Source organism: Terrapene carolina, unplaced genomic scaffold, assembly GCF_002925995.2.
Source record: "Terrapene carolina triunguis isolate 2854851 unplaced genomic scaffold, T_m_triunguis-2.0 Scaffold210, whole genome shotgun sequence".
In the NCBI taxonomy this organism is placed as follows: domain Eukaryota; kingdom Metazoa; phylum Chordata; order Testudines; family Emydidae; genus Terrapene; species Terrapene triunguis.
The window spans coordinates 12552435-12573204 of NW_020664561.1; the positions used below are offsets into that span (position 1 = coordinate 12552435).

Below are 20770 nucleotides of genomic sequence, written 5' to 3' on the forward strand. Positions count from 1 at the left end.
TTGTGAACATGTAGCAGGCACGCACTGAAGACGAATCGCAATGCTCAGTGAGAAATATAGACCCCCGAGTTGTTCAGCAGGCCTGGGCAAGGTGAAGCAACGCTGTATGTCAGCGTGGGGAGAGGGGGAAATAAAACACCGGGAACTATTTGGATAAAGGGGAAATCTTAGAACAGCTGCTGAGGGAGACAGAACCAAGCAACGAATAAAGCGAGCGAGAAGCTCCAGCAGACACCAGCGCTGCAGAACGAGGACGGCCGCGTGGAAATGGGAGCAACCCCCAACTGGAAGGAACGGTGGGCGGGTGGGTTTGTTTAATCCCGTCAGCGGCAGTCGAGGCGTGTCGATTTCTGCAGCGTTTGTTACAGGGGAGCAGCAGGTTATGCAGGGTCCGGTGGCTGGGTGGCTAAGGGGTAGCTGGATGGAGCCGCAGGGTAAAGGGGGCAGGGAAATGGAGCAGCAGCGATGCTGAGGAACGAGGGATAATAAACTGGGCTGTGACTGACACAGGGATTTCTAGCGTGCCCCGGTGTAACAAGCGTGGGGCGCCGCTCTTTCACCGGGGTAACCTCCCTTTTCAAGGGACGCCAGGGCCAAACGGAAGGACTGCGCAAAGCCAGCAAGACAAGCAGCTCTGAGCCACCAGCTGCCGCCGCTGCCTTTATAGACCTCGAAGGGCAGGGGTGGGGCTGAATGCCAGGTAACCACGCCCATAAAGCACAGGCCGCGCCCACTTCGCCTGGTGGCCCCGCCCCTCAAATCTTTACCTGGGCTCTGTCCTTTGGGTGTCCCCGCCCCAGCTTCTGACATGATGTAAGGGGATTGGCTGGAGGGGGCGGGGCCTCCCTGCGGAAAGTGACGTCACGCTCACTCCCTGCAGTGTGAATGAATCAAACCTGCCTTCGGGGGACCAGCATTCCAGCGAAAAGAGCTGCTGCAGCATCACTTTAACCCAGGATACACTAACCCAGGATAGCAGGATCAAAAGGGATTTGAAACAGACCAGGGCTAAAGCAGGGCCACTCCAGTCCTCCGGCACGTGCGGAAGGATCAGCCCTGATTGTATTTTAAACTTAATGTTTTATTTTATTTTTATAGAGAGAGAAAATAGAGCCGTTTATTTTTTATTTTCTATTTAAATAAAATGATGCAAAGCTCAGCACTCACTACAGAAGGTTCTGTCAAGGGGCTTCCAGAGATTCTTGGTGTGCCAATGCAACGTAAGGATTTTTTCCCTCATTGATTTAATAATAAAGAAAACTGGCAATGATAGAAGCCTAAATGGTGCAGGGAGGGTGGCTAACTGCACTGTGAGATGTGGAGAGGCGGGGGGGGGGGGGGAGTACTTGAGAAATGTAAGACGGGTGGGTATTTCCATGTGAGGCAAATTCCTGCGAAGGGGCTGGATGAGGTTGGTTGCCTTCTTTTTAAAATACTAATAATATAGAGAGAAAAATAATAATACGCAACAGGGAAGGAAGTACCCGGAGAGCTTAGTAGAGTAGATATGCAGGATGATTGTGCTGATTGGGGAAGAGGAATAGGCAGCTAATGGGAAGTAAACAATCTTCCTAGATGAGAGCAAAATACTGGTCCCGCAGCCACATCAACTTTAAACCGCCTCGCAAGAAGTTGGGAGACCCCCTGAGCGCTGCATTCTAAGGGGGAAAATCTCCGGAAAGTGCACCCATCTCGCCCATTTGCTGCTAGGAGTGGGGAGACCCCAATGCAAGTCACCGCCGGGGAGTTTATTTGCAATCTGCTCTTCGGAAATACAGGTGGGGAGCGGGGGGAGCAGAGCCGCTGAGCTGCCTGCGGGGGGAGATCCCAGGCCGTTGTTTTGTCAAATTGGAATTGAGGGTAGTGTAGCTCAGGCGAAGCTGTGAACTCTGATCCAGGAGTAGAGAGATGTTATATGCATAGGAGAGCCTAGTTGTGAACCCTAGCTCAGGAATAGAGATATACTGTAAGCATATGTATGTATCTACACGTGTGTATGTAATATAGCTATGCGTGTGCGTATGTATTATAATGTGTGTATGTACGTGTATATGTGTTTGTGTGTGTGTGTATATATCTATATCTATATCCACACGCTGGTATATATGTTGTCTGTGCATATATATATGGGGATATATATACGCACACTGATATATACGGCATGTGTTGATATATATACACACACACATAATATAGACACATTCATACTCCATAATATTCGTTGCTTGTCTTATGACCCCCTATTTCTTGCTCTGTTCCCAATGCTGAGCACGCGATCGGCCCCTCCTGTAGGCGATAGATGCTCTGGCCAAGCGCTGGCTCCCTGCGCCGGTCTGAATGCAGCGTCTCTCCCCCGCACTCGCTGCCCGTGTGCTCTGGTTAGACGGAGAACGGCCCTGGGGCATTGCCCCTCGGGTGGCCGGGGCAGCAGAGATGTCGCGTGCGTCTTTGCCCGGCGGGGCTTTGCCTGGCAGGGGAAACAGATCAAGAGTTTTCTGCAAATGCTGCCACAGGTCTCTGGCTAACCGGGGCGCCGGCATGCGGATGTGTCGGTGTGTGCGTTGTTACACATAGCACCGTGTTGCTTGGCGTTGTACGGAGACTGCCCGCCTCGCGCGTTGAAGGGTTTCGCTTGGAGATCCTTTTGCTAACTCACTCCAGGCCCGGTCGCGTTTGCAGCCGGGAAGGAGGTCACACTGATGGGGGTTACGTTACACATCCCCTGCCGTCCTGCCCCCCAGATTAGTTCCTCTCGGGCGAGATCTCTCTGGAAAGTGATGGAGCGGGCTGGCGTGTGAGGACAAGTTATAGGAAAAGTTAGGGGCCGTTCACACCTTGCTTGACTCGCAGGTCTTTGCTACCGTCTGAAACCCAGCAGAAAGGAAGTGCGGTTACTTTCTTGCGATAGCAGGGCACAAAAAGGGGTGGCAAAAAATGTCCGGGTATGATCTTGGTCGACGGAATAAGAAGAACGGGTTTCAGCTTCTGGACTGTTCCTTTGTTTGTATTTGATTGTTTGGAGCCTTCTAGATTTATCTGTCTACCTGTGGTGCCCTCTCCCCGGCTAGAAAACTGGGGATTGCTTTACAGGCTGTAGGGAGCCATTGCGACCTCATTTTATTCTCCTTTATGATCCAGAGGGGAAATGTCCTCCTCTTGCTACTGAGTTTTAAAATCCGCCTCCAACCCAATCTCCCGAACTGAGAGAGAGAGAGAGAATTAACTGGACCCGGCCATTTATCCGGAGACAGACCTGTCTGTCAGAAATAGGGTCCAATTTATAGCTCGGGTCAGAGAATGTGTATTTATAATGAAGAGTCAGTTGGTTTAGATCAAATACGGCTAGGTTGTATGTCAAAAATCCGTAAAATCCCATTGTATCTATCTGTCCAAATATTGATATCTAGATCTAGACCGCTATTTAATGATGTATTGATACAGATCTCTCTCGTATACATATATAAATAGACAAACCGTTATTTCGGTATATACACACAATTATCTGTATATGTATAGAGATATCTGTATCCATGCATAATTAAATACCTGTCTAGCTATATACCATTATGTATAGACGTATACAAATTATCTCCGTTTCTTCGCATACACAATCTCTGTGCTGTATGTAGATAGATACTATATATACATAGATACAAATGTACGTGTATCTACATATATTGATCTATTTATATATTTTTCTACAAATCTCTGGCTGTAAAAGTATCTGTGTATTTAGAGACAGATCCTTCTTGTTGAATGTGTATTTAGAGACAGATCTTTCTTGTTGAATAGCTTATACACGCGTCTAGTATATTCCATTGATCAATTCATTCCTTTTCAGTCACTTCCCGGCTCTTTGTATTTTGGTTGCTTACATTTCGATACCTAGGGGGTCACTGGCTGGCAGAGTTGAAATTCCTGACCCCGACAGGCAAAAGATGCTGTTTCCTTACCCTTCGCCTTCCCAGCGGTTGTGCTTGTGCATGGTGCTTGCTCCAGACTTGTAGATCGGGAAGGGCTCTGTGCCCGTCTCTGCTTGGACAGCGACCTGTTTTTAGGCAGCTCCTGGAACCCCCCTTCTCATGCTCCCGCTGGGCACTGGGGCTCAGGTGAAAGACTGGGGGGCTGCAAAGGCTCTTGGGGTCATTTAGTCCAGATCCTGGTGGATTCTGGATTGGGCTGAATCTTGCTACTTTTCCTGCAGGAATCTCCTCCATTTAGTCTGGAGCGCTCCATCCCTTGGGTTTCCTGAGCAGTAGCCCCCGGATTCTCCCGATTTGCAACAATACTCTTCCCCCTCTCCCCCACCCCTAAAAAAACAACCCTGGCTTTGGAAATGTGCCCAGAGCAGCCCTGCCATAGCGGCTGAATGGAGAGTCTGAGTCAAACATCTCCAGAGAGAGGGGACAGGAGCCATCCGGGCAGCCGCGTTTCACCTCCGGCTCTTTTTATCTCCTTCTCTCATCCTTTCTTCTGTTGGGGGGGGGGGTTTGTATTTTGTTTGATTAAATACTTGCAAAAGCCGCGCAGAAAGCCCCCTGTGCGGGGATGAAAGATCTTTGCTTTCCAGTGACCCCTGGTTCAGAGCCCTCTCCGTACCAATGAGGAGGCATGAGAAGGGGGTTGTCAATTTCACTAGCCCCCTTCCTTTGTGGTTGCTGTGGACTGTTCACCTCCCACCTTTGCTGTTCTAGGTATCAGCCACAGGGGGTTGTTTTTAATTGCTCTGGGTTAGCAATATTTTTTTCTACCAGTAAGAAACTGAGTCCGAGTCCGACACCGCTCTCCTCTTTCGTTCTCTGCAGTGTGCACCCCCTGCCTTCTGTTTATCCCAGACAACGAAATACTGATTGTTCTAGGCAATCGTCGCCGTTAACAATTGTTTTAAATTTGACTAAACAAGTAACCGATAACGAATAGGGTGTGAGGAATGTCTTCCCCCCACCCCTTACAATATCGCTCCCAGCAGGCGTGAGAGAAGGTCTAACAATTCCTTTCGATTCGGATTCGAGGAACCACCTGGCTTGAGAAGGAATGTCACTTCTCAGATCGAAAAGGGCGGTAGGAGACACAGGGGATGAGAACAAGGGAGGCCTCCGTGTGGGGTCTGATTTCCCCTTTATACTGGGCGTCCTTGACCCCCTGCGTCCCAGGCAAGAGGGAAAATCACCCTGTACTATTTATGCCCACTTTGACCTGGCCTATGGCCAAATCCCAGGGCTCCCCACGCCTGGGCGATGTCCCCTTTCCTGGCCGGGAGCCTGTTTTAGCATCTTTGTAATGAAACTCCGTCCCCTCTCTAGCTACCTGGGACCCTTTTACACTAATCCGGCGGGGGAAGAAGTAGCTCAGGGATGTCTGGAAACGCCGTTTACAGGGCGTGTATGCCGACAACAAATTCCATATCCATCGATTAATTTTGCCCAATAAACGATGCATCGACAGACAAGTACAGGAATATAGACACAAAATCTATCCACGCATCTCTAATTCAAATAGACTATCTCCATGGCTCCAGGTGTAAAAACAATTACATTTATATATGTGTGAGGAGATAAATACGTTCTATCCATAGACAATTCGAATTAGATCTCTCTATAGAGAAATAGTTTATCTAGCGATCTGTATGTGGGGAGATAGAGACTATGTGTATCGGTTTATGCGAAACAAATTCTACGTCAAGAAGAAATCAACACAGGTGAAATGTGTAATTTGCAAGATGCGCTGTGGAGGAAATCTTGTTATGCGTGTCCGTTTCTAGCCTTATATTTGTGGATTAGTGTTGAAAAGGCTAAACCGATTGGGTTGATTCGTAAAGTCTCATTTACTGTCTGTAAAAATGACCTGCCCTGGTCAGAACTTCATCCCAAACCGAATTGGGCAATGTACAGCCCGTCTCTGGGTTTAGCTCGCCGGAGGGTGAATCGTCTCTTTCCCAGCAGTCTCTTTGCACTTCGGAAATGTTCCCCTGCATTTTGGGAAGAGGCAATTTCCACCCGCCTACCCCCTGTGTTTCCTTTTGTTAATTTCGCGATTATTCCGCACATTCCCGCCGGTTCAAACCTTTCCCCCCTTCCTAGCAAATCGTTGGCCCGGTAGGTTATCAGCGTCAAAAGCCCCTCTCCAAGTTGGAAGAAATAAACGAAACCTATAGGATTTGGGGAGGGGGAAAAATTATTCCGATCCGGGAATCTCTCGCCTGTTTTGTATTTTTTCTCTCTCCTCATAGCCCATATTCCTAGAGATGTATCTGGTATGAATTAGCTCTCTGCACTAGTGCAGGATTAAGCCGGGAAGGTGATGGGGAAAGACAAACGCCGAAGCGCTTTTCTGGGGTTGTGTGTAGTTTTGCCCTGGTAATTTCCTTTCTCGCCCTCCGATCTCCTACAGTCCCGGCTCTTTCGGGCTGAGAAAAGAAACCTAGTTTTATTTCCTCACAAATTGCAGGAATTGCCCCCCCAGACGCGGGGATTTCCCCCTTCATGTGTGCGCTGCATCACTTTCTCAGCACGGTTCCGGATTGCTCCTGGCGTTTATCGAATTATATGTTAGTTAAAGACGAAATATATCCACGGCGCCAAACCGAACCCACCTGCAGCAGAGCCACACGGGCCCAGCCTTTGTTCAGCTGCCCAGCGCCAGCGTTTTTCTATTCGAGTCCATTGCTCAGGGCTCGATCCCGTGCGCCCTGCTTCCCCGCTAACTTCACAGGGAGTTTGAAAGGCTCAGTGGATCAAGGTCCCGGCTGGGGAAGGTCTATCCAGGGTTGCTCGCGGGACACAACTGCGTTGTTGTCGCACACTCTGGTGCCGATTCTGTTATGCACCGCGCCTTCTGGTGTTCGCGGGGGCGACGCGAACTCGCTACGGCGCTTTCATGGTGCAAGCATTTTGTAGTAGCAGGGGCTATTCTACTCCTATGTGACTTCCCCTGGAGCAGGATCGGCCCGGGACTTGCCACCAGCCCTTGTGTGGCACAGCCGCTGCAGCCGCTCTGCTTTGTTTAGGTTCCATTGAAATGTCGCTTCTGCAGCAGGGCGAGTAAACACAACCCGGGAGGCTGATCCTGAGAGAGCAGAAACTCCACAGTGCAGAAGCGAAACCTTGTGTGCGCTACCTAAGGGCTGGGATCAGACTCCCCAGTCCTGTCCACCTCACCCAGGAAAGCTGCCCCTCCATTTTTCTTGCTGTCTTCCCTGCCTTGTTGGTCAGGGAAGGCTCACGCGCCCGTAAAAGGGATGCCAGGCCAAGGGGCTGAGAATTCACTTCCCAGCATCAGGCCATGAGGAGAAAGCCCGGGAGTGCCTAAGGGGGGGAAAGCAGCGGATCTCTGCGGTGTTCCGGGTACCTCACGGCAGCAGCAAACCCCAGAATCCGGAGCCCTCTGAGTGAAATATTTGTGGAAAGAGTGACTCATTGAACGGAATGTCAGGTCAGGCATTTTACTGATTTCGATTAGTGGGTATTAAATAATGTTATTCCTCCGCCTTCTCTCCTACAAACAAGCTTCAACAAAACCTAGGGGTAAGAGAAAAGTATCTATCTATCTGTCTATCTGGATATTAGCTCCAACCCAGCGAATAATCATTCCCCTCCCTGTCTGCTACCCAAACATTGCAGCGCTGAGAATCAGAAACTGAAATTGGACTAGATACTAAAGGGAAAGTGTCTTCACTGGGTTCCATTGTCCCAACTGAATGAAATGATACAAGCCAGCAGAAATAGTGAAAAGTCAGTGGGGTTTTGAGAACTTTTTTCAATCGGTTTTTCCAGGAGGAGAAAAGTAGCTTCCGTGTGTTTGTTCTGTACCGAAGTGGGTTCATAACCTATTACATTTCAAGTGGCGACCCGTGCCCCTCTGAGGTTGTGATGCGAACCTGAGCAAAGCTGAAGCGTTCAGTGAAGTCTGACACCTTCACTTGTCGCACCTGGTTATACCAAGGTATAATGCAACCGCTGTGTTGTAAATTACCCACTGTGACTGTGCTGAGAGCCCTTGGTCTCAATGCACAACAGGATGGGCTAAAAGGGGTGTCAGCCTTCACTCTGGATTGCCTGGCTGTTGCCAGTCTGTTTCATTTACCTTTTTGTCTTACAGTAGATTTTTGTTTGTTTGTTTCGTTTTAACACTAGTGATGAGGCTGATTTTCCCGGCGTGGTGGCTACAAGGGGCTGAGTTACTGGTCAGATCCAGGGACTAGGGATCAGGAGACGTGAATATTCCTGATTTTGCCACTCACTCGATGGTATTGGGAAAGTCACATAAAGCCAGATTATGTACCCTTCCTTCGGGCTGAATACCACTTTACGCTCCATTTCAATGGTCTGCCCCAGCATGAGGGGAGCAAAATATTCCCTTAGCCTGGGTCCTTGTTTTCTCGTTGGTAAAACGGAGCTAACACCTGCCCAGCTTTGTGAAGCCCGCTGGAATCCTTGTTGCTATTATAAATGCAAACCACTGTTGTATTTTTCTGCTCTTGTCCCCGCTGCAGTCCAGGCTGTGGGGTGGGTCCAGCTGCGCTAGGACTCAATGAATCTCTTTGCACGTGGGGAGGGTCCGGGCGGCTCTTGCCCCTGGATTGGAACTGAGCGGTTAGCAGGCGTATCACCAGCGTGCTAGGCCTCCCTGGCCTCCCCAGGTGCTGTGGCAAAGGCAAGGCAAAACTAGGCAATAGGAAGAGTGTGCTGGGTGACTCACGGCACTGGGAATAAACAGGAACCAGCAGGGTTTTGTATACGGTCATTTCAACATGAAACTGACGCATGCTTTAAAAACACGTTGTAGTGATACTGTGAGCTTGTGGCGTCCAATCCTCCAACCCCTCCTCGCTCAAATAAATAATCCTCACTCTTGCGTGTAGGCCCATTAGCTTCAGTTGGACCTATTGATGTGGGGAAGAATTTGAAGCCTGAGACAGTAACAATTTTACCTGTGTGAAAATGCAGCTGTTTCCGTTCTTGTTAAGTGATCAGGCTGTGAGTGAGTGGCTTGCACAATGCTATTCTTGAAAGGGGATTAGGGTGGCTGGTTATTGTATTTTTTAAAACTGCAAACGAAACCAAGTATGAACCAAGCAAGCCACCATTTTCTTCTACTCTCTGTAAACTAAAATAATAATCCTGCCCAAGCTGATTTAAACCCAATGCTTTTTTAATTGCTTTCAGCCTGTGAACTTCGAGCCTGAGATGACATTTTTAGGGTTGAATTATGAACTTCTCAGTAATGGAAATACTGACACGAGCTTAACTAGAGTGGCACCAGTGATACTGCGATGATAAATGAATGACACCACTGGGCTATCGCCTGCCATCATTCCACACGCAGATCTCCAGGGGGAGCTTTACAGTCAAAGTGATGGCAGAACAGGGCCCATTCTAGCTGAGGAACCCACTGACATTGCCTCTGCTTAGACCAGATCTGAATTTGTCCCTGTGTCTTCCCCCCCCATACCAGTTTTTCATTCTATTTGTGTTTTAGTCTTGGGGACAATCTCTTTGGGGTCTGATCCTGGGAAATGCTGGGTGCCCTCAACTCCCATTGGCTCTCAGGAAAGGGACTCAGAACTTTGGAAGTTGGGATTTTTTGGATTGATCCAAACCCCATTGAAGTCAATGGAAAAAGTCCCAGTGACTTCAGTGGGGTCGGATCAGGCCCTTTACAAGGAATAATTGAATTAACTGGATATTGTTGCATGATGCAAAAATATATGAAGAAGGCAAATAATAAGGAGTAAAAAATATGTTTAGGTTGGTGCCAAGGGTATGGCCTGGGGTAATAGGATGACACTAACAAAGGGAAAATATAGGGTGAATGTCAAGAGAAAAATCCTACGTGTGAGATCTGTAAGGCTGTGGAATAGCCTCCCCCGGGAGGTGCTAGAAGCCCCTTCATTTGAAACATAGGCTAAGCCACTGCAGGCAACAATTCTGCACTGGTTCCCAGGGAATAGATGAGGTGGTCTATTAGGGCTTTTTTAACCCTGTTTTCTATTATTCTGTTTAAAAACTCAGCTTCCCCCAGATAACGAGTGAGTGAAAGTGAGCATGGTTTGGGCAGCATGCGATCTCAAATAGTTAAAGACAAAATACAATTCTCGGCTTTATTAGAATAAAACAAAATTTAGAATGAGAGAGAGGCCTTAAAAGCTGGAAGCATGGGATTCCTATTCCAGCAGTAGGAGTGCTGAGGGACGGCAGAGAGAAGTCAATGGAAAGAAGATTCACTGTTAATTGACAGATGTTGTTGTCTACCCCTGGCACTGAGGATACCTCTCTGGGGGAGGGAACTCCAGTTATTAAGAAGAGACAGGTATTAATAATGGGTGAGTCGACCATTAGAAACATAGATAGCTGGGTTTGCAATGACCGGGAGAACCTCATGGTGACTTGCCTGCCTAGTGCGAAGGTTGTGGATCTCTCGAGACATCTAAATAGACTTATGTGTAGTGCTGGGGAGGAGCTGGTGGTAGTGGTACATGTAGGTACCAATGACATAGGGAGGGATAGGAGAGAGGTCCTGGAGACCAAATTTAGGCTGCTAGGTAAGAGATTGAAGTTCAGGACTTCCATGGTAGCATTCTCTGAGATGCTCCCAGTTCCACGTGCAGGGCCAGTTAGACAGGCAGAACTGCAGGGTCTCAATGTGTGGATGAGACAATGGTGTAGGGAGGAGGGGTTTAGATTTATAGGGAACTGGGGAAACTTTTGGGAAAGGAGGAACTTATACAGGAAGGATGGGCTCCACCTAAATCATTATGGAACCAGATTGCTGGCACTTAAAATTAAAAAGGTCATAAAGCAGTTTTTAAACTAAGGGTTGGGGGAAAGCTGACAGGTGCAGAGGAGCTCATGATTCAGACAGAGACATCCCTTAGGGGAGAATCTAGTAATGAAGATTGTCTATGTCCTACTAAGAAGGAGAAGATGGAATATGATAAAATACAGGTAGGATCTGATGAGAAACAGTCAAATGATGAAAAGTCTCATTTAATTACGTCATGTAATGGGAGACAGCTAAAAAGTGACAAGCATTTAAAGTGCTTATATACCAATGCTAGAAGTCTAAATAATAAGATGGGTGAACTAGAGTGCTTTGTATTGAATGAGGATATTGATATAATGGGCATCACAGAAACTTGGTGGAATGAGGATTATCAATGGGACACAGTAATACCAGAGTACAAAATATATGGGAAGGACAGAACAGGTCATGCTGGTGGCGGAGTGGCACTATATGTGAAAGAAAGTGTAGAATCAAATGAAGTAAAAATCTTAAATGAAGCAAACTGTACCATAGAATCTCTATGGATAGTAATTCCATGCTCTAAGAATAATATAGCAGTAGGGATATATTACCGACCTCCTGACCAGGATGGTGATAGTGGCTGTGAAATGCTCAGGGAGATTTAGAGAGGCTATTAAAATAAAAAACTCAATAATAATGGGGGATTTCAACTATCCCCATATTGACTGGGTACATGTCACCTCAGGATGGGATGGAGAGAGAGTTTCTTGACACCTTAAATGACTCCTTCTTGGAGCAGCTAGTCCTGGAACCCACAAGAGGAAAGACAATTCTTGATTTAGTCCTAAGTGGAGCACAGGATCAGGTCCAAGAGGTGAATATAGTTGGACCGCTTGGTAATAGTGACCATAATATAATTAAATTTAAATCCCTGTGGTGGGGAAAACACCACAGCGGCCAAACACTGTAGCATTTAATTTCAGAAAGGGGAACTACACAAAAATGAGGAGGTTAGTGAAACAGAAATTAAAAGGTACAGTACCAAAAGTAAAATCCCTGCACCACCATAATAGAGGCTCAACTTAAATGTATTCCCCAAATTAAAAAACATAGTAAGAGAACCAAAAAAGAGTCACCGTGGCTAAACAACAGAATAAAAGAAGCAGTCAGAGGCAAAAAGGCATCCTTTAAAAAGTGGAAGTTAAATCCTAGTGAGGAAAATAGAGAGGAGCATAAACTCTGGCAAATGAAGTATAAAAATATAATTAGGAAGGCCAAAAAAGAATTTGAAGAACAACTAGCCAAAGACTCAAAACGTAATAGTAAATTTTTTTTAAGTACATCAGAAGCAGGAAGCTTGCTAAACAACCAGTGGGGCCAATGGACTGTCGAGATGCTAAAGGAGCACTAAAGGTCAATAAGACTATTGCAAAGAAACTAAATGAATTCTTTGCATCGGTCTTCACGGCTGAGGATGTGAAGGAGATTCCCAAACCTGAGCCATTCTTTTTAGGTGACAAATCTGAGGAACTGTCCCAGACTGAGGTGTCATTAGAGGAGGTTTTGGAACAAATTGATAAACTAAACAGTAATAAGTCACCAGGACCAGATGGTATTCACCCAGGAGTTCTGAAGGAACTCAAATGTGAAATTACAGGACTACTAACTGTAGTCTGTAGCCCAGTGTTTCTCAAACTGGGGTCGCCACCTGTGTAGGGAAAGAACCTGGCGGGCCGGGCCGGTTTGTTTACCTGCCCCGTCCGCTGCAGGCCAATGGGAGCTGCTGGAAGTGGCGGCCAGTACGTCCCTCGGCCCGCGCTGCTTCCAGCAGCTCCCATTGGCCTGCAGCGGCGAACCGCAGCCAGTGGGAGCCGCGATTGGCCGGACCTGCGGACGGGGCAGGTAAACAAACTGGCCCGGCCCGCCAGGGGCTTTCCCTACACAAGCGGCGACCCCAGTTTGAGAAACACTGCTGTAACCTATCATTTAAATCAGCTTCTGTACCAAATGACTGGAGGATAGCTAATGTGATGCCAATTTTTAAAAAGGGCTCCAGAGGTGACCTCAGCAATTACAGGCCAGTAAGCCTAACTTCAGTACCGGGCAAACTGGTTGAAACTATAGTAAAGAACAAAATTGTCAGACACAAAGATGAACATAATTTGTTGGGGAATAGTCAACATGGTTTTTGTAAAGGGAAATCATGCCTCACCAATCTACTAGAATTCTCTGAGGGAGTCAACAAGCATGTGGACAAGGGGGACCAGTGGATATAGTGTATTTAGATTTTCAGAAAGCCTTCAACAAGGTCCCTCACCAAAGGCTCTTAGGCAAAGTAAGCTGTCATGGGATAAGAGGGAAGGTCCTCTCATGGATTGGTAACTGGTTAAAAGATAGGAAACAAAGGGTAGGAATAAATGGTCAGTTTTCAGAATGAAGAGAGGTAAATAGTGGTGTCCCCCAGGGGTCTGTGCTGGGCCCAGTCCTATTCAACATATTCATAAATGATCTGCAAAAAGGGGTAAACTGTGAGTTGGCAAAATTTGCAGATGATACAAAACTACTCAAGATAGTTAAGTCCCACGCAGACTGCGAAGAGCTACAAAATGATCTCTCGAAAGTGGGTGACTGGGCAACAAAATGGCAGATGAAATTCAGTGTTGATAAATGCAAAGTAATGCACATTGGAAAACATAATCCCAACTATATGTATAAAATGATGGGGTCTAAATTAGCTCTTACCACTCAAGAAAGAGATTTTGGAGTCATCGTGGATAGCTCTCTGAAAACATACACTCAATGTGCAGCAGCAGTCAAAAAAGTGAACAGAATGTTGGGAATCATTAAAAAAGGGATAGATAATAAGATAGAAAATATCATATTGCCTCTATACAAATCCATGGTATGCCCACATCTTGAATACTGCATGCAGATGTGGTCACCCCCTCTCAAAAAAGATATATTGGAATTGGAAAAGGTTCAGAAAAGGGCATCAAAAATAATTAGGGCTATGGAGCGTCTGCCATATGAGGAGAGATTAATAAGACTGGGACTTTTCAGCTTGGAAAAAAGATGACTAAGGGGGGATATAATAGAGGTCTATAAAATCATGACTGGTGTGGAGAAAGTAAATAAGGACGTGTTATTTACTCCTTCTCATAACGCAAAAACTAGGGGTCACCAAATGAAATTAATAGGCAGCAGGTTTAAAACAAACAAAAGGAAGTATTTTTTCACACAACGCATAGTTAGCCTGTGGAACTCCTTGCCAGAGGATGTTGTGAAGACCAAGACTTTAACAGGGTTAAAAAAAGAACTAGATACATTTATGGAGAATAGGTCCATCAACGGCTATTAGCCAGGATGGGCAGAAATGGTGTCCGTAGTCTCTGTTTGCCAGAAGCTGGGAATGGGCAACAGGAGATGGATCACTTGATGATTACCTGTTCTGTTCATTCCCTCTGGGGCACCTGGCATTGGCCACTTTCGGCAGACAGGATACTGGGCTAGATGGACCTTTGGTCTGATCCAGTATGACCATTCTTATGTTCTTATGAGTGAGTCTCAGACTACTTCAGGGCTGGAATCTGGAGCCCAAATCAGTGTTTTGGGGAAAATTTTCCTCTCCTTTACACTGGAGCACCCCTCTGGGTAGAAATTGGGCCTTTCATAGATTCATTCAAGCTGGTAGAGCTTCATCTAGTGCAACCCCCTTCAACATGGCAAGACTGAAACAGTCTCCTCTCTGGCCAGCCAGAGTAAAGCTCAGCTTCTCCTGGGCACTAGGAGCAATCTTAGCTTCTTCTGAGAGAGATTCCCATTTCCTCTTGGGAGAGCCTGCACAAACCCCATTGCTTCTGAGAAAGTTCCCTTCTCCACACCTATCTTTTCAATACTCCCAGTACTTAGGGGAACCAGGAATTGTCCATCCCCAGGGCTTTTTGTAGGTTCAGGAATTCCAATTGGTTTTAAAAATCCTGGTTGGTGAGAGACTATATCCTATTTATACAAGGGTTTCAGAATGAAATTTATTCTAACAAGGCATTTAAACATCTATCTATCTATCTAAACATTTTTGTAGCTGGGAAGATATGAATATATGCAACCTACTCTATGATAGGACATATTGTAATATTTATTTAGAGTTGCTGAGAATAAGCCACGAAAATGAACCTCAGGTCCTTTGTACATATCACCAGGACTCCCTGAGAGATTGCAGCCATATATGAACAATGTTATGCTATGTACAACAAATGTATGATTTTAATTTGCATTTGATGATGTTAGTAGAGTGTAAATCAACAGCTGTAACATTCATCACCCCTTTCTTTTAAATTATTGTTTTTGGAGGTGTTTTATTGCAAAGGTTAAAACCGATTCCATCCTGAAACACCCTGTGTGGGCCCAGGGCAGTCAGTGAACTGGAATCTGGTTGTATGGGATTCCTTCTCTTTCTTTTTCTCTTTCTCTTGGTGTAGTTTTCTCTGAATAAGATTTTCCTTTCTGTTCTCCAGTTGGAATAATGAATCTGGGACTATCCGAAGACATGTTGCTGCAATACAGCACCTGGCAGGCTTTTACAAAAATAAAATCAGGCCAGATCCAAATGCAGATCAAGCCAAATCAGGCTTGTCTACACTTTCCGGAGGATTGATGTTGCAGCGATCGATGCATTGGCGGTTGATTTATTGGTTCTAGTGAAGATCCACTAAATCGACTGCTGATTGCTCTCCCATCAACTCCTGTACTCCATCTGATCGAGAAGAGTAAGGACAGGTGTTCACTACCCTCCGGATCGGTGGGTAGTGATCGATCTATCGGGGATAAATTTATCACGTCTCGTATAGACGTGGATAAATCAATCCCCGAACACATTCCCCGTCGACTCTGGAACTCCAGCTTGCGAGAGGCGGAAGCGGAGTCGACGGGGGAGTGGTAGCAGTCGACTCACCGCCGTCCTCGCAGCCAGGTAAGTCGACCTAAGATACACCAACCTCAGCTATGCTTTCGCGTAGCTGAAGTTGCGTATCTTAGGTCGACCTCCCCCCCAGTGTAGACCAGGGCTAAGGGAAGTCGATGGGAGAGTGTCTCCCGTCGATGTCACGTTGTGTGGACCCTGCGGTAAGTAGATCTAAGCTACATTGATTTGAGTTACGCAATTCATGTTACTCAACTTGCGTAGCTTAGATCAACTTTTCCCTTTAGTGTAGACAAGGTTAGTGTAAATGGGCATAGCTCCGCTGAAGTTGATGGAACTACTGCTGTGGAGACAAGCTGGGGATCCGGCCCATTAGCTCTGGTTTTGACCTGATCTCATGTTATCTCATGTAACAATATAGGGCCTAATCTTGCAGCCCTCACTCAGGCAAAACTCCCATAGGCTTCATTCAGTAGTTCTGAATGTTACTAAACTCTGCCCATACAAATGACATCACTGTTTCCATAGTAACTAATGCACTTCAAGGAGGAAATAGCAGAGCAGAATTTTATTTTTAAAGGACAAAAATTAGTGGCATAAACAAAATATGTGATGGCGGGGATGCTATAAAGTTTTCATTGCTGCTAATCTGGGAAAAGCTACATAATTCACTCGTAGCTCAGGCACCTACGAGTAATGTGGTCATTGCAAACTCCTGGCAATAAGTCCTTTATGCTGCCCCACATTATGGGTCCAATCCTCCACTAATTACATACACAAAGTTCCCATTGACGTGAGTTCGGGGTGTGCAAAGAATGCAGCATCAGATCTATCTGTCTATAGCTATCTAAAATTTAGTTCCGTGTAGTGTGTGGGGGAATGAATCTTTCCAATGAGAGATTAAAAACTGAACTTCTGTCTGCTGCACGTGGACCTTAAGGATCCTATAACAGGGTCATGGGTCAGCAAATGTCTTCTCCTCTATTGCTATGCAGTGTGGTATGCAACAGTCAGCCAGGGCTCTCCATCCCCAGAGGTGGCTGCATGTCATTGGTACTGCACGTACGTAGTCTGTGGAACTCTTTGAGATGAAATGCCTATGTGAGTCTAATATCTTGTATATCAAACCTCTCCATTAGACCCACCTCTGCTGTGAAACATATAAGAAACAGAGCAATTAATGAGGACGAGATTGAGGGGCAGATGGGATTAGTTGGCTTTTACTTTATTTATAATAATTTTAAAGCAGCAACTTTGTATGAGTGTCGAAACATTGTATATATTGATTGCAGCTCTCTCTCCAGGGCAGGGACCCTGCCTTCATATATATTTGTATGGCTTCTAGCACAACAGGGCCATGATCCTCACCCATGCTTTGGGGTGATACTGCCATACACGTGTTAAATACCCCCGCCCCCGCACTCCATAGGTTCTGATTGACAGCTCCTTGAAGTCAAGGGAAAGTCTTCAAGGGGCTCTGGATTAGATGCAGAGTGATGTCATTTATTTTTTTCCTTTAAAGCCTGATTTTGCAATTCCCACTCAAGCAGAACTTCCATCGGAGCCTTCAGGGAGTGCACCTGAGCTAAGTCCACAGGATCAGGTCCTCCATATAAACACAGATCGCTCCCTAGAACGGGAAAAGCAATTCTGACATTGTGCTGCAATGAAAAAATGTGGAGCTTTGTCTGCTTCAAATGGAGTTACTTATCGTGTTATAGCCTCATAGAGGATTTTTATTTATTTTTAAAGGAGTAGCTCCATTAGCTGGTACTTACGTTACATCTGTGTTCAGTAAAAGCAGGTTCCTCTGCGCATGTACTATAAAGTGTGTGTGTGTGATTGAGATCCAGAGCGGGGGCTGGATTTGGAATGCCCCAGATTTCAGGAGCATTCATAGCTGAAGGGCTTGGTTCAGCCTGTTAAAAAAAATAGGGACCATTTGTAAAATTCCGAGTTGGATGACCTAACGCTTGGGGGCTCTGCTGTGAGGTTTGCTTTGGGACCCTGCCCATTCAGGATTCTCTTGGATTATCACTGCATTTGATTTCTGCAGCTCCCCTCAGTGACAAATTGATATGAAGAATTTCATAGAGTATTTCACAATCCGTTTTGGTACAATAATTAGCTATTTTTTTCCCTGACGGGGATAGATAATGCCATAAAGATGAAGCCAGTGTTATAAATCATTCCAACTACTGCCCTGATCTAAAACGTGCTGCTGGTGAATGGCACCCAAACAGACCACACCGTGTCTGTCAATCCATCACTCCAAAACTGAGCAAGGAATAGTACCAGAATCTGAGAACCCGCTACATTTATTTTAATGCTGATAATGGGGTAGTGCCAAGTTCTGCCCTGGCTGGTGCTTATAGGGAGAGCTGAGTGTATGGTCAATACATGGACCTCTACTCCTCCTAAAAGCTGCCAGGCTGGGTGGGATTCCATTGGGCAGGCAGAGCTGGGGAATGCATGGAGCCGGGCATGCTTTCCTGTAGATTTTTAACAGTAAGGGTTATTTATCTTTGGAACAATTTACCCAGAGTTGTGGTGGATTCTCCATCACTGGAAATGTTAAAATCAAGATGGGATGTTTCTCTAAAAGATCTGCTCCAGATCTGCTCCAGGAATTATTTTGGGGGAATTCTCTGGGGTGTGTTATCAAGGTGATGATGATCACTATTGGTGCCTTCTGGCCTTGAAATCTATGAAAAGCCACAGCGTTTACCTCTGACTCTCTCATGCTATGCATCACAGCTTAGATGATATCCAGCTAGGGCAGCATTTCTCAAATGTGGCCACCGTGGCTGCATGCGGCCACTAGGGGCTTTTCTTGCGGCCACAGCCTCCTGGGCTGTTATGGGGGGAGGGGGGGAGTAGAGGCCCCTCCCTGTTGCTCCTGGATGCACCGCCTTGGTGTTGGTTGCTGAGGCTGCCAGCAGTAGTTGGGCCCTGCTCCCCCTGTGGAGACACCTGGGGCACAATGTTGGAGGACCAGGCAGCCGGTGAGTTCCCCATCTCCCCAGTGGTGATGTGGTTCAAGCTTTAGGCTTCAGCCCTGGGGTAGTGGGGCAGAGGGGCAGCAAGCTCTGGCCACAGGCCTTTGGGCTCTAGTCCCCCCACTGCCTCCCCCTACCTGCCCCCATTGCCCCTGGCCCCTGCTGCCTCCCCCGACCCCCCCCTCCAGGGCTTAATTTGTCCCCAGGCTTGACAGGGCTGAGGTAGTCTGTTGTGAAAAGCGATACGTGTATGCTTGTTAATATCACTTTTCACAACAAACTTACTAGCTAGCAATAAATAAATTGCAATGATTTGGACGGGTATATGTGCATATTTATTTGTTTTTCCTCAAGCTAATTAAGTATTTTAGGAAAACGTGTGAGAGGGGTCACCAGCAAGAGTTGGTGGCCACACTCTGAGGCCTCCAAAAATTTTGTCCTGAGAACCCCTGAGCTAGGGGCTCATCATACAGTACCTAGCCAGAACTCCAAGCCTCTTTGGAGTCATGGTGCATGGGCCAGATCAGGAATCAGATGTTGCTGGATAGCCCTGGTTTGAGAGCTAGGGAAGGAAGGATCCTTTTCTGCTGTGTGTCCTGGGGGATATCTCCCTGTGATCTCTTCCCCCTCCAATGAAGCCACACAGCAGAAGGACAGGTCCTAGCCCAGAGCATTCAGTTTTCCAACACCACTGTGATTTGGGTGCCTTGATTTGTAGTCTGAGTCACCTTAGAGCAGTCTTATTATCAGAGGGCGGGTGCTCAGCCCTTTCTTGCTATCAGGCCCCTATAGCCATCTGACAGAAACGAGGCACTTTGCTTTAGAAAATCCTGGCCAGAAATCAATCAGTAACTCATTTCTGGAGTTCACCATTAAACTGTGCTATTTCCTTTTTCCCCCTTAACATCAGTTGAAGAGCATATTAAAAAATTCAAGGCACAGAGGAATTTTCAGATTATTTTCAATAAAATCTTGGGGGGCAGGGCCTTCCTCCCCAAGTAAATCCTCACAATTTTTTTTCTTAAAAAGCAAAATCACTAACCAGCATCAGCCTGTTGATTATAATGTTATCACAGTATAATGAAGCCTGCTTGGGTTGCTAGTGGGCAGCTTTGAACCAAGGACTTCTAGCAATAAAAACTTGGGCTTTTTTCACTTGAGCTAAAAGAGGATTTGTCCTAGCTGCCAGAAGTAGTAGACTCTTATCCTCTTATGTTGTCCAACTGCTAAAGGAAGTCAGAGGCCTGCAGTGTGCTAGTATGGGTTACAAGTGCCATTGCAGAGTGCCAGAGGCTGGCAGAATTTGGCCTGACTAGGTGTTTAGTGATGCACACAAATCAGGCAGTGCAATTGCATTATATAACTCAACCTTGTCATCTGCTACTGTTTATCATTGTACTGTAAGGCTGATTTTTTCCCCATATGGTATCGGAACCATTCTGGGCAGGTTGACTCCATGCTGAGGTTTCTTTCCTGTAGGTCTCAGGTTCATGTGACCCTGTCTCAGCCAATAGCTAGAGCCAGTAATGTTTGCCTCTAATAACAATTGATCATCTACTGTGGGAGAGCTACAGTGCTAGGCTACTCTAGGTCACATAATTCTGTCTCCTCTTATTGGACTATGTTATCTGCAGTCCACGATTATCATAAATAGCTGGTTGGGTGGACAGGTAGGTAGATACATAAGGACAAGCGGAATGAATTTGTACAGATAGATACGCAGTCAATTAAGCAGCACCGTTAATCTAATTATGTGTGGTGTGGATAACTGTCTGCCACTAAAAGACAAATGCCGAGGTAAAGTATTTATCAAAAATACTGTAAGCGCAGAGGTGAAGCTGAGACATTTGTTATTAAAGAGCTAGACAGTAATCTGGTCACAGTGTATAATTCCATTAACATTATTCCTATTATACCAAATAATTTAGTTAAAATAAATGAAATAAATGAAAGCCATTCTGCAGACATATGATGGCAATGGGAGAGCTGACCCCAGGGAAGGCAATTCCATTTAAAAAGACAAAGCGGGCACATTGATTCTATTTAATATCTTTTTTTCTTTATTTTTTTAAATCTTTGACTGGAAGGGAATTTTCCCCCCTCTGATCCT

General features: G+C 46.1%; 1 protein-coding gene across 1 annotated transcript in view; it reads left to right on the forward strand.

Moving 5' to 3' along the window:
- Nucleotides 1–1144: 1144 nt before the first annotated feature.
- The window catches only part of LOC112114870 (LIM/homeobox protein Lhx4), a 69678-nt gene continuing 50052 nt past the window's right edge, over nucleotides 1145–20770 (forward strand). Inside the window, exon 1 of the mRNA XM_026655546.1 lies at nucleotides 1145–1220. Within this exon, the coding sequence (XP_026511331.1) occupies nucleotides 1145–1220 (76 nt within the window). The remainder of the gene's footprint in view (nucleotides 1221–20770) is intronic.